Source organism: Oncorhynchus mykiss, chromosome 25 (genome assembly GCF_013265735.2).
Source record: "Oncorhynchus mykiss isolate Arlee chromosome 25, USDA_OmykA_1.1, whole genome shotgun sequence".
Classification (NCBI taxonomy): Eukaryota; Metazoa; Chordata; class Actinopteri; order Salmoniformes; family Salmonidae; genus Oncorhynchus; species Oncorhynchus mykiss.
The window spans coordinates 42,349,043-42,371,550 of NC_048589.1; the positions used below are offsets into that span (position 1 = coordinate 42,349,043).

The 22,508-nt window shown below is 38.7% G+C and overlaps 1 protein-coding gene across 5 annotated transcripts in view; it reads left to right on the forward strand.

Moving 5' to 3' along the window:
• LOC110504277 (alpha-actinin-1) overlaps positions 1 to 22,508 on the forward strand; it is a 133,297-nt gene that overhangs the window by 64,297 nt on the left and 46,492 nt on the right. For all 5 annotated transcript variants that reach the window (XM_036962558.1, XM_036962560.1, XM_036962561.1 and 2 more), the window contains exons 4-5: positions 10,339 to 10,425; positions 22,202 to 22,289. In XM_036962558.1, coding sequence (XP_036818453.1) covers positions 10,339 to 10,425; positions 22,202 to 22,289 — 175 coding nt within the window. The remainder of the gene's footprint in view (positions 1 to 10,338; positions 10,426 to 22,201; positions 22,290 to 22,508) is intronic.

Genomic DNA, 22,508 nt, shown 5'->3' on the forward strand with positions numbered 1-22,508 from the left:
TAAATTACAGTCTGGATATGGGCTATAGCGTTCTCACTGATATAGGGGCTAGACCTACTGTAAATTACAGTCTGGACATGGGCTATAGCGTTCTCACTGATATAGGGGCTAGGCCTACTGTAAATTACAGTCTGGATATGGGCTATAGCGTTCTCACTGATATAGGGGCTAGGCCTACTGTAAATTACAGTCTGGATATGGGCTATAGCGTTGTCACTGATATAGGGGCTAGGCCTACTGTAAATTACAGTCTGGACATGGGCTATAGCGTTCTCACTGATATAGGGGCTAGGCCTACTGTAAATTACAGTCTGGATATGGGCGATAGCGTTCTCACTGATATAGGGGCTAGGCCTACTGTAAATTACAGTCTGGATATGGGCGATAGCGTTCTCACTGATATAGGGGCTAGGCCTACTGTAAATTACAGTCTGGATATGGGCATGCCAAGCGTAGTCAATTAGCAAGATTACATTCACTAGGCTATTGATAAGGCCTTTTAAAGACACGTGCATAATTAAGCAATAAGGCCCGAGGGGGTGTGGTATATGGCCAATATACCACGGCTAAGGGCTGTTGTTATTATTACGCACGACGCAACGCGGAGTGCCTGAACACAGCCCTTAGCCGTGGTATATTGTAATGTATCACAACCCTTCCTCATCGCTATTATAAACTGGTCACCAATGTAAATTAGTAGTAAAACTAAATGTTTTATATATCAGACCGTATAGCGTATACGGGCTGATATACCACGGCTGTCAGCCAATCAGCATTCAGGGCTCGAATATAAATTGTATTATAAATTCCACTAAACAGGAAACGGCATGTTGATTTTAATTGGTTTAAATACAGTTCCAGGCACCATCATTGGTCCCTGTGTGTGTACAGTATAATACAGGCAAGACAACACACTATGGAGGGGTTTACTCACATCCACACTGTTCACAGGAACTGGATAAAGGTCCATTAGAGAGAGAGAGAACGTCATACTGTTCGCAGGAGCTGGATAAAGGTCCACCAGAAAGAGTGAACGTTATACTGTTCACAGGAACTGGATAAAGGTCCATTAGAGAGATTGAGAACATTATACTGTTCACAGGAACTGGATAAAGGTCCGTTAGAAAGAGAGAACATTATACTGTTCACAGGAGCTGGATAAAGGTCCATTAGAAAGAGAGAACATTATACTGTTCACAGGAGCTGGATAAAGGTCCATTAGAGAGAGAGAACGGAGGAATGTCAACAACATTATACTGTTCACAGGAGCTGGATAAAGGTCCATTAGAGAGAGAGAACGTTATACTGTTCACAGGAGCTGGATAAAGGTCCATTAGAGAGAGAGAACGGAGGAATGTCAACAACGTTATACTGTTCACAGGAGCTGGATAAAGGTCCATTAGAGAGAGAGAACGGAGGAATGTCAACAACGTTATACTGTTCACAGGAGCTGGATAAAGGTCCATTAGAGAGAGAGAACGGAGAAATGTCAACAACGTTATACTGTTCACAGGAGCTGGATAAAGGTCCGTTAGAACGAGGCAGGCTTCTGTAACCACTTGGAGCCTGTGGAGCCTGTGTTCCGGCTAGTTTGGTACCCTCTGAGCTGGCTTGGAGCCTGTGGAGCCTGTGTTCCGGCTAGTTTGATACCCTCTGAGCTGGCTTGGAGCCAGTGGAGCCTGTGTTCCGGCTAGTTTGATACCCTCTGAGCTGGCTTGGAGCCAGTGGAGCCTGTGTTCCGGCTAGTTTGGTACCCTCTGAGCTGGCTTGGAGCCAGTGGAGCCTGTGTTCCGGCTAGTTTGGTACCCTCTGAGCTGGCTTGGAGCCAGTGGAGCCTGTGTTCCTGCTAGTTTGGTACCCTCTGAGCTGGCTTTGAGCCAGTGGGGCCTGTGTTTCTGCTAGTTTGGTACCCTCTGAGCTGGCTTGGAGCCAGTGGAGCCTGTGTTCCGGCTAGTTTGGTACCCTCTGAGCTGGCTTGGAGCCAGTGGAGCCTGTGTTCCGGCTAGTTTGGTACCCTCTGAGCTGGCTTGGAGCCTGTGTTCCGGCTAGTTTGGTACCCTCTGAGCTGGCTTGGAGCCTGTGTTCCGGCTAGTTTGGTACCCTCTGAGCTGGCTTGGAGCCTGTGTTCCGGCTAGTTTGGTACCCTCTGAGCTGGCTTGGAGCCTGTGTTCCGGCTAGTTTGGTACCCTCTGAGCTGGCTTGGAGCCTGTGTTCCGGCTAGTTTGGTACCCTCTGAGCTGGCTTGGAGCCAGTGGAGCCTGTGTTCCGGCTAGTTTGGTAACCTCTGAGCTGGCTTGGAGCCAGTGGAGCCTGTGTTCCGGCTAGTTTGGTACCCTCTGAGCTGGCTTGGAGCCAGTGGAGCCTGTGTTCCGGCTAGTTTGGTAACCTCTGAGCTTGCTTGGAGCCAGTGGAGCCTGTGTTCCGGCTAGTTTGGTACCCTATAACAATAGCGAGGCTATATACAGGGGGTACCGGTACAGAGTCAATGTGGAGGCTATATACAGGGGGTACCAGTACAGAGTCAATGTGGAGGCTATATACAGGGTATTACGGTACAGAGTCAATGTGGAGGCTATATACAGGGGGCACCAGTACAGAGTCAATGTGGAGGCTATATACAGGGTATTACGGTACAGAGTCCATGTGTGGTGGCACAGGTTAGTCGAGGTAATTGAGGTAATATGTGCATGTAGGTAGAGTTATTAAAGTGACTCTTATTTTATTTATATACATTATATTTATTTATTATTTAATTTTTTTAAATTATGAATATTATCTACAGTTCCCTGAAGGAGGGAACGAGGTATTACATATTTTGGCCCCGGGTCGTCAGTGGGTTTGGACTCGGTACTGAATTGAGGGAAATTAATGTGGTCTTCCGAGGGCGATCTCTGCATTCATTGGCCCTTTGGGCGTGTTCTTCAGGTGAATATACTTTGGGCTCCGGAGTGGCGCAGCGGTCTTAGGCACTGCATCTCCACGGACACCCTGGTTCGAATCCAGGCTGTATCACAACTGGCCGTGATTGGGAGTCCCAAAGGGCTGGCGCACAGTGTAGGCCGTCATTGTAAATAAGAATTTGTTCTTAACTGACTTGCCTCGTTAAATAAAGGTTATATGTATATATTTGATTGGTAATTGACTCAGTGTTATCCCTCCTTCAGGGAACATTAGTTATATTCATAACTGTAAGCTTGTCTCTCTCGCTCCCCATGTCTGCGCCTCTTTCCTATCCTTCTGTCTCTCTCTTCCTCTCCTCCTTCCTGTATCCCATTAAGCCGTATAAGGAGCTCTCTCTTCCTCTCCTCCTTCTTCCTGTATCCCAGTAAGCCTTATAAGGAGTTCTCTATGTGCTGGTGTAGATTGTATCCTCTCTCACTTTCTTCACTGTTCATTCTCTCTGTGACAGTGCCTCTCTCCTCTCTCTACTCTTCCCATTTCTCCTTCTCTCTCTCTACTCTTCCCCTTTCTCTCTCTCTCTCCCCTACTCTCTCTCTCCCCTACTCTCTCTCTCTCCTACTCTCTCTCTCTCTCCTACTCTCTCTCTCTCTCCTACTCTCTCTCTCTCCCCTACTCTCTCTCTCTCTCCCCTACTCTCTCGCTCTCTCTCCTTCTCTCTCTCTCTCCTACTCTTTCCCCTACTCTCTATCTCCTACTCTCTCACCTTCTCTCTCTCTCTCCTTCTCTCTTTTCTCTCTCTCTCGCTCCCTGTGTGTGTGCCTCCTTCTCTTCCCCCTATCTCTTCTTCTCTTCCTCTCCTGGGGTTAATCCACACTGAGGCCAGAATAAAAGGGCCTAAACCAGACTTGCATTCCAGACAGATTAGCCGATTGGAATCCCCTCTTGGATGCGCTTCGTTGCTGCCCAGGGACTTGTGGGCGGGATGGGGAGGGGGCGGGAGTTCAGTAGGAGGGAGAAGTGGACCTAGTTATCTCAGCTAGAATAGCAGGCTAAATAGCTAGCAGACAGTAACAGCCTAACAGGTAGCTCATGGAGTGAGGGTGGCAGAGGGTCATATGACAGGACAGGGGGCATGGTGGAGGACGGGTGGGTGGGGGCTGGTGACAGGGAGGGTGGGGGTGGGGGCTGGTGACGGGGAGGGTGGGGGCTAATGACAGGTGACTGAGGGCTAGTGACGGGTGGGTGAGGGCTAGTGACAGGTGACTGAGGGCTAGTGACGGGTGGGTGAGGGCTGGTGGTTATAGGTTGGTGACGGGTGACTGAGGGCTAGTGACGGGTGACTGAGGGCTAGGGCTAGTGACGGGTGACTGAGGGCTAGTGACGGGTGGGTGAGGGCTAGTGACGGGTGGGTGAGGGCTAGTGACGGGTGACTGAGGGCTAGGGCTAGTGACGGGTGACTGAGGGCTAGTGACGGGTGGGTGAGGGCTAGTGACGGGTGGGTGAGGGCTAGTGACGGGTGGGTGAGGGCTAGTGACGGGTGGGTGAGGGCTAGTGATGGGTGGGTGAGGGCTAGTGACGGGTGGGTGAGGGCTAGTGACGGGTGGGTGAGGGCTAGTGACGGTTGGGTGAGGGCTAGTGACGGTTGGGTGAGGGCTAGTGACGGGTGGGTGAGGGCTAGTGACGGGTGACTGAGGGCTAGTGACGGGTGACTGAGGGCTAGTGACGGGTGGGTGAGGGCTAGTGACGGGTGACTGAGGGCTAGTGACGGGTGACTGAGGGCTAGTGACGGGTGACTGAGGGCTAGTGACGGGTGGGTGAGGGCTAGTGACGGGTGGGTGAGGGCTAGTGACGGGTGGGTGAGGGCTAGTGACGGGTGGGTGAGGGCTAGTGACGGGTGGGTGAGGGCTAGTGACGGGTGGGTGAGGGCTAGTGACGGTTGGGTGAGGGCTAGTGACGGTTGAGTGAGGGCTAGTGACGGGTGGGTGAGGGCTAGTGACGGGTGACTGAGGGCTAGTGACGGGTGACTGAGGGCTAGTGACGGGTGACTGAGGGCTAGTGACGGGTGACTGAGGGCTAGTGACGGGTGACTGAGGGCTAGTGACGGGTGACTGAGGGCTAGTGACAGGACGGGGTGGGAGGTTGGGATTAATGACATGACGGGGTGGGAGGTTGGGATTAATGACATGACGGGGTGGGAGGTTGGGATTAGTGACAGGACAGGGGTGGGAGGTTGGGATTAGTGACAGGACAATGCCAGATCTTTAAATGGAATGAACAGGATTTGTGGTTCCCTCCCCCAGCTGGATGTTTGTTCAGTAGATCCCTAATCTCACCATATTGACAGTCTGTTTTCTTTAACAATTTTCTTGAAGTATTGTGTTCTTATGTACCATTAAACTTGAAGCCCCTGACCTGATGTTATATCGTGTCAGTGTTTTATATGATGTGACATGTGGTGAGCCTGTTGGAAGTGAACTGATTCCAGTTCAGTGGGTAACTAACGCACCACGTGCCCTAGATTAGAGGTAGAAACACATGATTAGTTTGGGAGGAGAGGAGATGCAGTGATTAGTTTGGGAGGAGTGATTAGTTTGGGAGGAGAGGAGAGGCAGTGATTAGTTTGGGAGGAGAGGAGAGGCAGTGATTAGTTTGGGAGGAGAGGAGAGGCAGTGATTAGTTTGGGAGGAGAGGAGAGGCAGTGATTAGTTTGGGAGGAGAGGAGAGGCAGTGATTAGTTTGGGAGGAGAGGAGAGGCAGTGATTAGTTTGGGAGGAGAGGAGATGCAGTGATTAGTTTGGGAGGAGAGGAGAGGTAGTGATTAGTTTGGGAGGAGAGGAGAGGCAGTGATTAGTTTGGGAGGAGAGGAGAGGCAGTGATTAGTTTGGGAGGAGAGGAGATGCAGTGATTAGTTTGAGAGGAGAGGAGAGGTAGTGTTTCGTTTGGGAGGAGAGGAGAGGCAGGGTGACCTACAGGGAGAAGAGGAAAGGCAGGGTGACCTACAGGGAGAAGAGGAGGGGCAGGGTGACCTACAGGGAGAATGGTAGAGGCAGGGTGACCTACAGGGAGATGGGGAGAGGCAGGGTGACCTACAGGGAGATGGGGAGAGGCAGGGTGACCTATGGGGAGAGGCAGGGTGACCTACAGGGAGAAGGGGAGAGGCAGGGTGACCTACAGGGAGAAGGGGAGAGGCAGGGTGACCTACAGGGAGAAGGGGAGAGGCAGGGTGACCTACAGGGAGAAGAGGAGGGGCAGGGTGACCTACAGGGAGAAGGGGAGAGGCAGGTCTACTACACCTGTTGTATTCAGCATTTCACTGTGAGGTCTACTACACTTGTTGTATTCAGCATTTCACTGTAAGGTCTAGTACACCTGTTGTATTCAGCATTTCACTGTGAGGTCTACTACACCTGTTGTATTCAGCACTTCACTGTGAGGTCTACTACACCTGTTGTATTCAGCATTTCACTGTAAGGTCTACTACACCTGTTGTATTCAGCATTTCACTGTAAGGTCTACTACACCTGTTGTATTCAGCATTTCACTGTAAGGTCTACTACACCTGTTGTATTCAGCATTTCACGGTAAGGTCTACTACACCTGTTGAATTCAGCATTTCACTGTAAGGTCTACTACACCTGTTGTATTCAGCATTTCACTGTAAGGTCTACTACACCTGTTGAATTCAGCATTTCACTGTAAGGTCTACTACACCTGTTGTATTCAGCATTTCACTGTGAGGTCTACTACACCTGTTGTATTCAGCATTTCACTGTAAGGTCTACTACACCTGTTGTATTCAGCATTTCACTGTAAGGTCTACTACACCTGTTGTATTCAGCATTTCACTGTAAGGTCTACTACACCTGTTGTATTCAGCATTTCACTGTAAGGTCTACTACACCTGTTGTATTCAGCATTTCACGGTAAGGTCTACTACACCTGTTGTATTCAGCATTTCACTGTAAGGTCTATTTTCTGCACGCAGCCCTCCTGAAGAGAAATAACATTAAATCACGTTTATTATGCTGACAGAGGCATCAAATGCAGTAGTTAGAACCAGGACGGAGTAGTTAGAACCAGTAGTGGGCACTCGGCACAGCAGCTACGTAGGCATGTAGGAGTACTGTAGTGCATGTAGGACTTCTGTAGTGCATGTAGGAGTTCTGTAGTGCATGTAGGAGTACTGTAGTGCATGTAGGACTTCTGTAGTGCATGTAGGAGTACTGTAGTGCATGTAGGAGTACTGTAGTGCATGTAGGAGTTCTGTAGTGCATGTAGGAGTTCTGTAGTGCATGTAGGAGTTCTGTAGTGCATGTAGGAGTTCTGTAGTGCATGTAGGAGTACTGTAGTGCATGTATGAGTACTGTAGTGCATGTAGGAGTTCTGTAGTGCATGTAGGACTACTGTAGTGCATGTAGGACTTCTGTAGTGCATGTAGGACTTCTGTAGTGCATGTAGGAGTACTGTAGTGCATGTAGGAGTACTGTAGTGCATGTAGGAGTACTGTAGTGCATGTAGGAGTACTGTAGTGCATGTAGGAGTACTGTAGTGCATGTAGGAGTACTGTAGTGCATGTAAGAGTACTGTAGTGCATGTATGAGTACTGTAGTGCATGTAGGAGTTCTGTAGTGCATGTAGGACTACTGTAGTGCATGTAGGACTTCTGTAGTGCATGTAGGACTTCTGTAGTGCATGTAGGAGTACTGTAGTGCATGTAGGAGTACTGTAGTGCATGTAGGAGTACTGTAGTGCATGTAGGAGTACTGTAGTGCATGTAAGAGTACTGTAGTGCATGTAAGAGTACTGTAGTGCATGTAAGAGTACTGTAGTGCATGTAAGAGTACTGTAGTGCATGTAAGAGTACTGTAGTGCATGTAAGAGTACTGTAGTGCATGTAAGAGTACTGTAGTGCATGTAAGAGTACTGTAGTGCATGTAAGAGTACTGTAGTGCATGTAAGAGTACTGTAGTGCATGTAAGAGTACTGTAGTGCATGTAAGAGTACTGTAGTGCATGTAGGAGTACTGTAGTGCATGTAGGAGTTCTGTAGTGCATGTAGGAGTACTGTAGTGCATGTAGGAGTACTGTAGTGCATGTAGGAGTACTGTAGTGCATGTAGGAGTACTGTAGTGCATGTAAGAGTACTGTAGTGCATGTAGGAGTACTGTAGTGCATGTAGGAGTACTGTAGTGCATGTAGGAGTACTGTAGTGCATGTAGGAGTTCTGTAGTGCATGTAGGAGTTCTGTAGTGCATGTAGGAGTTCTGTAGTGCATGTAGGAGTTCTGTAGTGCATGTAGGAGTTCTGTAGTGCATGTAGGAGTTCTGTAGTGCATGTAGGAGTTCTGTAGTGCATGTAGGAGTTCTGTAGTGCATGTAGGAGTTCTGTAGTGCATGTAGGAGTTCTGTAGTGCATGTAGGAGTTCTGTAGTGCATGTAGGAGTTCTGTAGTGCATGTAGGAGTTCTGTAGTGCATGTAGGAGTTCTGTAGTGCATGTAGGAGTTCTGTAGTGCATGTAGGAGTTCTGTAGTGCATGTAGGAGTTCTGTAGTGCATGTAGGAGTTCTGTAGTGCATGTAGGAGTTCTGTAGTGCATGTAGGAGTTCTGTAGTGCATGTAGGAGTTCTGTAGTGCATGTAGGAGTTCTGTAGTGCATGTAGGAGTTCTGTAGTGCATGTAGGAGTTCTGTAGTGCATGTAGGAGTTCTGTAGTGCATGTAGGAGTTCTGTAGTGCATGTAGGAGTTCTGTAGTGCATGTAGGAGTTCTGTAGTGCATGTAGGAGTTCTGTAGTGCATGTAGGAGTTATGTAGTGCATGTAGGAGTTATGTAGTGCATGTAGGAGTTCTGTAGTGCATGTAGGAGTTCTGTAGTGCATGTAGGAGTTCTGTAGTGCATGTAGGAGTACTGTAGTGCATGTAGTAGTTCTGTAGTGCATGCAGGAGTTCTGTAGTGCATGCAGGAGTTCTGTAGTGCATGCAGGAGTACTGTAGTGCATGTAGGAGTACTGTAGTGCATGTAGGAGTACTGTAGTGCATGTAGGAGTACTGTAGTGCATGTAGGAGTTCTGTAGTGCATGTAGGAGTTCTGTAGTGCATGTAGGAGTACTGTAGTGCATGTAGGAGTACTGTAGTGCATGTAGGAGTACTGTAGTGCATGTAGGAGTACTGTAGTGCATGTAGGAGTACTGTAGTGCATGTAGGAGTTCTGTAGTGCATGTAGGAGTACTGTAGTGCATGTAGGAGTACTGTAGTGCATGTAGGAGTTCTGTAGTGCATGTAGGAGTTCTGTAGTGCATGTAGGAGTACTGTAGTGCATGTAGGAGTTCTGTAGTGCATGTAGGAGTTCTGTAGTGCATGTAGGAGTTATGTAGTGCATGTAGGAGTTCTGTAGTGCATGTAGGAGTTCTGTAGTGCATGTAGGAGTACTGTAGTGCATGTAGGAGTTCTGTAGTGCATGCAGGAGTTCTGTAGTGCATGCAGGAGTTCTGTAGTGCATGCAGGAGTTCTGTAGTGCATGCAGGAGTACTGTAGTGCATGCAGGAGTACTGTAGTGCATGTAGGAGTACTGTAGTGCATGTAGGAGTACTGTAGTGCATGTAGGAGTTCTGTAGTGCATGTAGGAGTTCTGTAGTGCATGTAGGAGTTCTGTAGTGCATGTAGGAGTACTGTAGTGCATGTAGGAGTTCTGTAGTGCATGTAGGAGTTATGTAGTGCATGTAGGAGTTCTGTAGTGCATGTAGGAGTACTGTAGTGCATGTAGGAGTACTGTAGTGCATGTAGGAGTTCTGTAGTGCATGTAGGAGTACTGTAGTGCATGTAGGAGTTCTGTAGTGCATGCAGGAGTACTGTAGTGCATGTAGGAGTACTGTAGTGCATGTAGGAGTACTGTAGTGCATGTAGGAGTTCTGTAGTGCATGCAGGAGTACTGTAGTGCATGTAGGAGTACTGTAGTGCATGTAGGAGTACTGTAGTGCATGTAGGAGTACTGTAGTGCATGTAGGAGTTCTGTAGTGCATGTAGGAGTACTGTAGTGCATGTAGGAGTTCTGTAGTGCATGCAGGAGTACTGTAGTGCATGTAGGAGTACTGTAGTGCATGTAGGAGTACTGTAGTGCATGTAGGAGTTCTGTAGTGCATGCAGGAGTACTGTAGTGCATGTAGGAGTACTGTAGTGCATGTAGGAGTACTGTAGTGCATGTAGGAGTACTGTAGTGCATGTAGGAGTACTGTAGTGCATGTAGGAGTACTGTAGTGCATGTAGGAGTTCTGTAGTGCATGTAGGAGTTCTGTAGTGCATGTAGGAGTTCTGTAATACATGTGAAGTCAGATCAATGTTATTTCACCAGCAATGAAATCATAAACCTGATATACATCACAGTGAAACTATAACTAGCACTGTCAGTGTGACCTCAGGCTAACCTCTCCTCTCCTCTCCCGCAGAGATCGTCGACGGCAATGCTAAAATGACCCTGGGAATGATCTGGACCATAATCCTTCGCTTCGCCATCCAGGACATCTCTGTGGAAGGTACCAGGATGTAGACATTATAAAGGCTTATTCATGCTTACAACATGTTATAACACATTATATCCACATGGGTACAATCCACAGGGGTACTTGGCCTGTCCACATGGGTACAATCCATACGGGTACTTGGCCTGTCCACAGGGGTACTTGGCCTGTCCACAGGGGTACTTGTGAAGACTCATGAGGCAATAGGCCTACTGGTAAATGGCATAAGAGTGGGTACTTTGGTGGTACCTTGGGCAGAGTAAAATGGGATTGGGGTTACAGTAGGCAGCTCAATTTTACAGTGCCTTGCGAAAGTATTCGGCCCCCTTGAACTTTGCGACCTTTTGCCACATTTCAGGCTTCAAACATAAAGATATAAAACTGTATTTTTTTGTGAAGAATCAACAACAGGTGGGACACAATCATGAAGTGGAACAACATTTATTGGATATTTCAAACTTTTTTAACAAATCAAAAACTGAAAAATTGGGCGTGCAAAATTATTCAGCCCCTTTACTTTCAGTGCAGCAAACTCTCTCCATAAGTTCAGTGAGGATCTCTGAATGATCCAATGTTGACCTAAATGACTAATGATGATAAATACAATCCACCTGTGTGTAATCAAGTCTCCGTATAAATGCACCTGCACTGTGATAGTCTCAGAGGTCCGTTAAAAGCGCAGAGAGCATCATGAAGAACAAGGAACACACCAGGCAGGTCCGAGATGCTGTTGTGAAGAAGTTTAAAGCCGGATTTGGATACAAAAAGATTTCCCAAGCTTTAAACATCCCAAGGAGCACTGTGCAAGCGATAATATTGAAATGGAAGGCGTATCAGACCATTGCAAATCTACCAAGACCTGGCCGTCCCTCCCTTTCAGCTCATACAAGGAGAAGACTGATCAGAGATGCAGCCAAGAGGCCCATGATCACTCTGGATGAACTGCAGAGGTCTACAGCTGAGGTGGGAGACTCTGTCCATAGGACAACAATCAGTCGTATATTGCACAAATCTGGCCTTTATGGAAGAGTGGCAAGAAGAAAGCAATTTCTTAAAGATATCCATAAAAAAGTGTCGTTTAAAGTTTGCCACAAGCCACCTGGGAGACACACCAAACATGTGGAAGAAGGTGCTCTGGTCAGATGAAACCAAAATTTAACTTTTTGGCAACAATGCAAAACGTTATGTTTGGCGTAAAAGCAACACAGCTGAACACACCCTCCCCACTGTCAAACATGGTGGTGGCAGCATCATGGTTTGGGCCTGCTTTTCTTCAGAATTGACAGGGAAGATGGTTAAAATGGATGGGAAGATGGATGGAGCCAAATACAGGACCATTCTGGAAGAAAACCTGATGGAGTCTGCAAAAGACCTGAGACTGGGACGGAGATTTGTCTTCCAACAAGACAATGATCCAAAACATAAAGCAAAATCTACAATGGAATGGTTCAAAAATAAACACATCCAGGTGTTAGAATGGCCAAGTCAAAGTCCAGACCTGAATCCAATCGAGAATCTGTGGAAAGAACTGAAAACTACTGTTCACAAATGCTCTCCATCCAACCTCACTGAGCTCGAGCAGTTTTGCAAGGAGGAATGGGAAAAAATTTCAGTCTCTCGATGTGCAAAACTGATAGAGACATACCCCAAGCGACTTACAGCTGTAATCGCAGCAAAAGGTGGCGCTACAAAGTATCAACTTAAGGGGGCTGAATAATTTTGCACGCCCAATTTATCAGTTTTTGATTTGTTAAAAAAGTTTGAAATATCCAATAAATGTCGTTCCACTTCATGATTGTGTCCCACTTGTTGTTTATTCTTCACAAAAAAATACAGTTTTATATCTTTATGTTTGAAGCCTGAAATGTGGCAAACGGTCGCAAAGTTCAAGGGGGCCGAATACTTTCGCAAGGCACTGTACATTCAAATTGAATTAGTAAGTATCAGATGCATTTTGTATTGTTGGCTTTGCATGTCTACTAAAACAAACATAAGTTATATACAAGTAATAGAATATAACATGATAGATGAATATATACCGTAGTAATATACCATATAACATGATAGATGAATATATACCGTAGTAATATACCATATAACATGATAGATGAATATATACCGTAGTAATATACCATATAACATGATAGATGAATATATACCGTAGTAATATACCATATAACATGATAGATGAATATATACCGTAGTAATATACCATATAACATGATAGATGAATATATACCGTAGTAATATACCATATAACATGATAGATGAATATATACCGTAGTAATATACCATATAACATGATAGATGAATATATACCGTAGTAATATACCATATAACATGATAGATTAATATATACCGTAGTAATATACCGTATAACATGATAGATTAATATATACCGTAGTAATATACCATATAACATGATAGATGAATATATACCGTATTAATATACCATATAACATGATAGATGAATATATACCGTAGTAATATACCATATAACATGATAGATGAATATATACCGTATTAATATACCATATAACATGATAGATGAATATATACCGTAGTAATATACCATATAACATGATAGATGAATATATACCGTAGTAATATACCATATAACATGATAGATGAATATATACCGTATTAATATACCATATAACATGATAGATTAATATATACCGTAGTAATATACCATATAACATGATAGATGAATATATACCGTAGTAATATACCATATAACATGATAGATGAATATATACCGTAGTAATATACCATATACCATGATAGATGAATATATACCGTAGTAATATACCATATAACATGATAGATGAATATATACCGTAGTAATATACCATATAACATGATAGATGAATATATACCGTAGTAATATACCATATAACATGATAGATGAATATATACCGTATTAATATACCATATAACATGATAGATGAATATATACCGTATTAATATACCATATAACATGATAGATGAATATATACCGTAGTAATATACCATATAACATGATAGATGAATATATACCGTATTAATATACCATATAACATGATAGATTAATATATACCGTAGTAATATACCATATAACATGATAGATGAATATATAATGTCATAATATATACCGTAGTAATATACCATATAACATGATAGATGAATATATAATGTCATAATATATACCGTAGTAATATACCATATAACATGATAGATGAATATATACCGTATTAATATACCAAATAACATGATAGATGAATATATACCGTAGTAATATACCATATAACATGATAGATGAATATATACCGTAGTAATATACCATATAACATGATAGATGAATATATACCGTAGTAATATACCATATACCATGATAGATGAATATATACCGTAGTAATATACCATATAACATGATAGATGAATATATACCGTAGTAATATACCATATAACATGATAGATGAATATATACCGTAGTAATATACCATATAACATGATAGATGAATATATACCGTAGTAATATACCATATAACATGATAGATGAATATATACCGTAGTAATATACCATATAACATGATAGATGAATATATACCGTAGTAATATACCATATAACATGATAGATGAATATATACCGTAGTAATATACCATATAACATGATAGATGAATATATACCGTATTAATATACCATATAACATGATAGATGAATATATAATGTCATAATATATACCGTAGTAATATACCATATAACATGATAGATGAATATATACCGTAGTAATATACCATATAACATGATAGATGAATATATACCGTAGTAATATACCATATAACATGATAGATGAATATATACCGTAGTAATATACCATATACCATGATAGATGAATATATACCGTAGTAATATACCATATAACATGATAGATGAATATATACCGTAGTAATATACCATATAACATGATAGATGAATATATACCGTAGTAATATACCATATAACATGATAGATGAATATATACCGTAGTAATATACCATATAACATGATAGATGAATATATACCGTAGTAATATACCATATACCATGATAGATGAATATATACCGTAGTAATATACCATATAACATGATAGATGAATATATACCGTAGTAATATACCATATAACATGATAGATGAATATATACCGTAGTAATATACCATATAACATGATAGATGAATATATACCGTATTAATATACCATATAACATGATAGATTAATATATACCGTAGTAATATACCATATAACATGATAGATGAATATATAATGTCATAATATATACCGTAGTAATATACCATATAACATGATAGATTAATATATACCGTAGTAATATACCATATAACATGATAGATGAATATATAATGTCATAATATATACCGTATTAATATACCATATAACATGATAGATGAATATATACCGTATTAATATACCATATAACATGATAGATGAATATATACCGTAGTAATATACCATATAACATGATAGATGAATATATACCGTAGTAATATACCATATAACATGATAGATTAATATATACCGTAGTAATATACCGTATAACATGATAGATGAATATATACCGTAGTAATATACCATATAACATGATAGATGAATATATACCGTATTAATATACCATATAACATGATAGATGAATATATACCGTAGTAATATACCAAATAACATGATAGATGAATATATACCGTAGTAATATACCATATAACATGATAGATGAATATATACCGTAGTAATATACCATATAACATGATAGATGAATATATACCGTAGTAATATACCATATAACATGATAGATGAATATATAATGGCATAATATATACCGTATTAATATACCATATAACATGATAGATGAATATATACCGTAGTAATATACCATATAACATGATAGATGAATATATACCGTATTAATATACCATATAACATGATAGATGAATATATAATGTCATAATATATACCGTAGTAATATACCATATAACATGATAGATGAATATATAATGTCATAATATATACCGTAGTAATATACCATATAACATGATAGATGAATATATACCGTAGTAATATACCGTATAACATGATAGATGAATATATACCGTATTAATATACCATATAACATGATAGATGAATATATACCGTAGTAATATACCATATAACATGATAGATGAATATATACCGTAGTAATATACCATATAACATGATAGATGAATATATACCGTAGTAATATACCATATAACATGATAGATGAATATATACCGTAGTAATATACCATATAACATGATAGATTAATATATACCGTAGTAATATACCGTATAACATGATAGATTAATATATACCGTAGTAATATACCATATAACATGATAGATGAATATATACCGTATTAATATACCATATAACATGATAGATGAATATATACCGTAGTAATATACCATATAACATGATAGATGAATATATACCGTATTAATATACCATATAACATGATAGATGAATATATACCGTAGTAATATACCATATAACATGATAGATGAATATATACCGTAGTAATATACCATATAACATGATAGATGAATATATACCGTATTAATATACCATATAACATGATAGATTAATATATACCGTAGTAATATACCATATAACATGATAGATGAATATATACCGTAGTAATATACCATATAACATGATAGATGAATATATACCGTAGTAATATACCATATAACATGATAGATGAATATATACCGTAGTAATATACCATATAACATGATAGATGAATATATACCGTATTAATATACCATATAACATGATAGATGAATATATACCGTATTAATATACCATATAACATGATAGATGAATATATACCGTAGTAATATACCATATAACATGATAGATGAATATATACCGTATTAATATACCATATAACATGATAGATTAATATATACCGTAGTAATATACCATATAACATGATAGATGAATATATAATGTCATAATATATACCGTAGTAATATACCATATAACATGATAGATGAATATATAATGTCATAATATATACCGTAGTAATATACCATATAACATGATAGATGAATATATACCGTATTAATATACCAAATAACATGATAGATGAATATATACCGTAGTAATATACCATATAACATGATAGATGAATATATACCGTAGTAATATACCATATAACATGATAGATGAATATATACCGTAGTAATATACCATATACCATGATAGATGAATATATACCGTAGTAATATACCATATAACATGATAGATGAATATATACCGTAGTAATATACCATATAACATGATAGATGAATATATACCGTAGTAATATACCATATAACATGATAGATGAATATATACCGTAGTAATATACCATATAACATGATAGATGAATATATACCGTAGTAATATACCATATAACATGATAGATGAATATATACCGTAGTAATATACCATATAACATGATAGATGAATATATACCGTAGTAATATACCATATAACATGATAGATGAATATATACCGTATTAATATACCATATAACATGATAGATGAATATATAATGTCATAATATATACCGTAGTAATATACCATATAACATGATAGATGAATATATACCGTAGTAATATACCATATAACATGATAGATGAATATATACCGTAGTAATATACCATATAACATGATAGATGAATATATACCGTAGTAATATACCATATACCATGATAGATGAATATATACCGTAGTAATATACCATATAACATGATAGATGAATATATACCGTAGTAATATACCATATAACATGATAGATGAATATATACCGTAGTAATATACCATATAACATGATAGATGAATATATACCGTAGTAATATACCATATAACATGATAGATGAATATATACCGTAGTAATATACCATATACCATGATAGATGAATATATACCGTAGTAATATACCATATAACATGATAGATGAATATATACCGTAGTAATATACCATATAACATGATAGATGAATATATACCGTAGTAATATACCATATAACATGATAGATGAATATATACCGTATTAATATACCATATAACATGATAGATTAATATATACCGTAGTAATATACCATATAACATGATAGATGAATATATAATGTCATAATATATACCGTAGTAATATACCATATAACATGATAGATTAATATATACCGTAGTAATATACCATATAACATGATAGATGAATATATAATGTCATAATATATACCGTATTAATATACCATATAACATGATAGATGAATATATACCGTATTAATATACCATATAACATGATAGATTAATATATACCGTAGTAATATACCATATAACATGATAGATGAATATATACCGTAGTAATATACCATATAACATGATAGATGAATATATACCGTATTAATATACCAAATAACATGATAGATGAATATATACCGTAGTAATATACCATATAACATGATAGATGAATATATACCGTAGTAATATACCATATAACATGATAGATTAATATATACCGTAGTAATATACCGTATAACATGATAGATGAATATATACCGTAGTAATATACCATATAACATGATAGATGAATATATACCGTATTAATATACCATATAACATGATAGATGAATATATACCGTAGTAATATACCAAATAACATGATAGATGAATATATACCGTAGTAATATACCATATAACATGATAGATGAATATATACCGTAGTAATATACCATATAACATGATAGATGAATATATACCGTAGTAATATACCATATAACATGATAGATGAATATATAATGGCATAATATATACCGTATTAATATACCATATAACATGATAGATGAATATATACCGTAGTAATATACCATATAACATGATAGATGAATATATACCGTATTAATATACCATATAACATGATAGATGAATATATAATGTCATAATATATACCGTAGTAATATACCATATAACATGATAGATGAATATATAATGTCATAATATATACCGTAGTAATATACCATATAACATGATAGATGAATATATACCGTAGTAATATACCGTATAACATGATAGATGAATATATACCGTATTAATATACCATATAACATGATAGATGAATATATACCGTAGTAATATACCATATAACATGATAGATGAATATATACCGTAGTAATATACCATATAACATGATAGATGAATATATACCGTATTAATATACCATATAACATGATAGATGAATATATAATGTCATAATATATACCGTAGTAATATACCATATAACATGATAGATGAATATATAATGTCATAATATATACCGTAGTAATATACCATATAACATGATAGATGAATATATACCGTAGTAATATACCGTATAACATGATAGATGAATATATAATGTCATAATATATACCGTAGTAATATACCATATAACATGATAGATTAATATATACCGTAGTAATATACCATATAACATGATAGATGAATATATAATGTCATAATATATACCGTAGTAATATACCATATAACATGATAGATGAATATATAATGTCATAATATATACCGTAGTAATATACCATATAACATGATAGATTAATATATACCGTAGTAATATACCATATAACATGATAGATGAATATATACCGTAGTAATATACCATATAACATGATAGATGAATATATACCGTAGTAATATACCATATAACATGATAGATTAATATATACCGTAGTAATATACCATATAACATGATAGATTAATATATACCGTAGTAATATACCATATAACATGATAGATGAATATATACCGTAGTAATATACCATATAACATGATAGATTAATATATACCGTAGTAATATACCGTATAACATGATAGATTAATATATACCGTAGTAATATACCATATAACATGATAGATGAATATATAATGTCATAATATATACCGTAGTAATATACCATATAACATGATAGATTAATATATACCGTAGTAATATACCATATAACATGATAGATGAATATATACCGTAGTAATATACCATATAACATGATAGATGAATATATACCGTAGTAATATACCAAATAACATGATAGATGAATATATACCGTATTAATATACCATATAACATGATAGATTAATATATACCGTAGTAATATACCATATAACATGATAGATTAATATATACCGTAGTAATATACCATATAACATGATAGATGAATATATACCGTAGTAATATACCATATAACATGATAGATGAATATATACCGTAGTAATATACCATATAACATGATAGATGAATATATAATGTCATAATATATACCGTATTAATATACCATATAACATGATAGATGAATATATACCGTAGTAATATACCATATAACATGATAGATGAATATATACCGTAGTAATATACCATATAACATGATAGATTAATATATACCGTAGTAATATACCATATAACATGATAGATTAATATATACCGTAGTAATATACCATATAACATGATAGATGAATATATACCGTAGTAATATACCGTATAACATGATAGATGAATATATACCGTATTAATATACCATATAACATGATACATGAATATATACCGTAGTAATATACCATATAACATGATAGATGAATATATACCGTAGTAATATACCATATAACATGAGGACATTCTTCCCGCTGATGTTTTGATTGAATCTTCCCAGCCTTCCTTATTATTATTATTATTATTATTATTATTATTATTATTATTATTATTATTATTATTATTATTATTATGTATCATTATTATTATCATTATTATTATTATTCATCATTATTAATTATTATTCAGTATTATTGTTGTTTTTATTATTATTCATTATTGTTATTATTGTTATTATTATTCATTAATATTATTCTTATTTTTGTTATTATTATTCATTCGTATTATTATTATTATTCATTAGTATTATTATTATTCATGATTGCCATTATTATTATTCATTATTGTTAGTGTTCATTATTATGTATGATTGTTATTATTATTATTATTATTATTATTATTATTGTTATTATTACTGTATTTATTATTGCTATTATTATTATTCATTATTGTTATTATTCATTATTATTTATGATAGTTATTATTATTCATTATTGTTATTATTAATTATTATGTATGATTGTTATTATTATTCATTATTGTTATTATTCGTTATTGTTATTATTCATTATTATTTATGATTGTTATTATTATTATTATTATTCGTTATTGCTATTATTACTGTATTTATTATTGTTATTATTACTGTATTTATTATTGCTATTATTATTCCTTGATATAAAGACATGAGAACTTCAGAGATTAATGATTCCCCATCTGGTTTTAGATCCCCTACAGCCTCTCATTTTAGATCCCCTACAGCCTCTCATTTTAGATCCCCTACAGCCTCTCCTTTTAAAACCCCCTACAGCCTCTCCTTTTAAAACCCCCTACAGCCTCTCTCTTTTTAAAACCCCCTACAGCCTCTCTTTTTAAAACCCCCTACAGCCTCTCTTTTTAAAACCCCCTAGAGCCTCTCCTTTTAAAAACCCCTACAGCCTCTCCCTTTAAAACCCCCTACAGCCTCTCCTTTTAAAACCCCCTACAGCCTCTCATTTTAAAACCCCTTACAGCCTCTCCTTTTAAAACCCCCTACAGCCTCTCCTTTTAAAACCCCCTACAGCCTCTCCTTTTAAAACCCCCTACAGCCTCTCCTTTTAAAACCCCCTACAGCCTCTCCTTTTTAAAACCCCCTACAGCCTCTCCTTTTAAAACCCCCTACAGCCTCTCCTTTTAAAAACCCCTACAGCCTCTCCCTTTAAAACCCCCTACAGCCTCTCCTTTTAAAACCCCCTACAGCCTCTCATTTTAAAACCCCTTACAGCCTCTCCTTTTAAAACCCCCTACAGCCTCTCCTTTTAAAACCCCCTACAGCCTCTCCTTTTAAAACCCCCTACAGCCTCTCATTTTAAAACCCCTTACAGCCTCTCCTTTTAAAACCCCTTACAGCCACAAATGTGATTAGTTTGAACTGGCTCAGCAGAAACCGCCGTTTGGAACCAATCCTATGTCACAGCACGATTTTAACTAACTCATTTCTCATTGATTTGTTTTTCCGCCTACATCCTCCCTTCTCCTCTCCTCCCTTTTGCTCCTCTCCTCCTCCCCTCTCCTCCCTTCTGCTCCTCTCCTCCTCTCCTCCCCTCTCCCCCCTTCTGCCCCTCTCCTCCCTTCTGCTCCTCTCCTCCCCTCTCCCCCCTTCTGCCCCTCTCCTCCCCCCTTCTGCTCCTCTCCTCCCCTCTCCTCCCTTCTGCTCCTCTCCTCCTCTCCTCCCCTCTACCCCTTCTGCTCCTCCTCTCCTCCCCTCTCCCCCCTTCTGCTCCTCTCCTCCCCTCTCCTCCCTTCTGCCCCTCTCCTCCCCTCTCCTCCCTTCTGCCCCTCTCCTCCCTTCTGCTCCTCTCCTCCCCTCTCCCCCCTTCTGCCCCTCTCCTCCCCCCTCCCCCCTTCTGCTCCTCTCCTCCCCTCTCCTCCCTTCTGCTCCTCTCCTCCTCTCCTCCCCTCTACCCCTTCTGCTCCTCCTCTCCTCCCCTCTCCCCCCTTCTGCTCCTCCCCTCTCCTCCCTTCTGCTCCTCTCCTTCCCTCTCATCCCATCTCCTCCCTTCTGCTCCTCTCCTCCCCTCTCATCCCATCTCCTCCCTTCTGCTCCTCTCCTCCCTTCCTCTCTTCTCCTGTCCTACCTACAGAAACATCAGCCAAAGAGGGTCTTCTTCTGTGGTGCCAGAGGAAGACTGCTCCCTACAAGAATGTCAACATTCAGAACTTTCACATTAGGTAATAGAAGAACCCTACGTCCCAAATGGCACCCTATTATATAGCACTGGTTACAAGTAGTGTACTATATAGGGAATAGGGTGCCATAGGGCCTTAGTTAAAAGTAGTGCACTATATAGGGAATAGGGTGCCATAGGGCCTTAGTTAAAAGTAGTGCACTATATAGGGAATAGGGTGCCATAGGGTCTTAGTTAAAAGTAGTGCACTATATAGGGAATA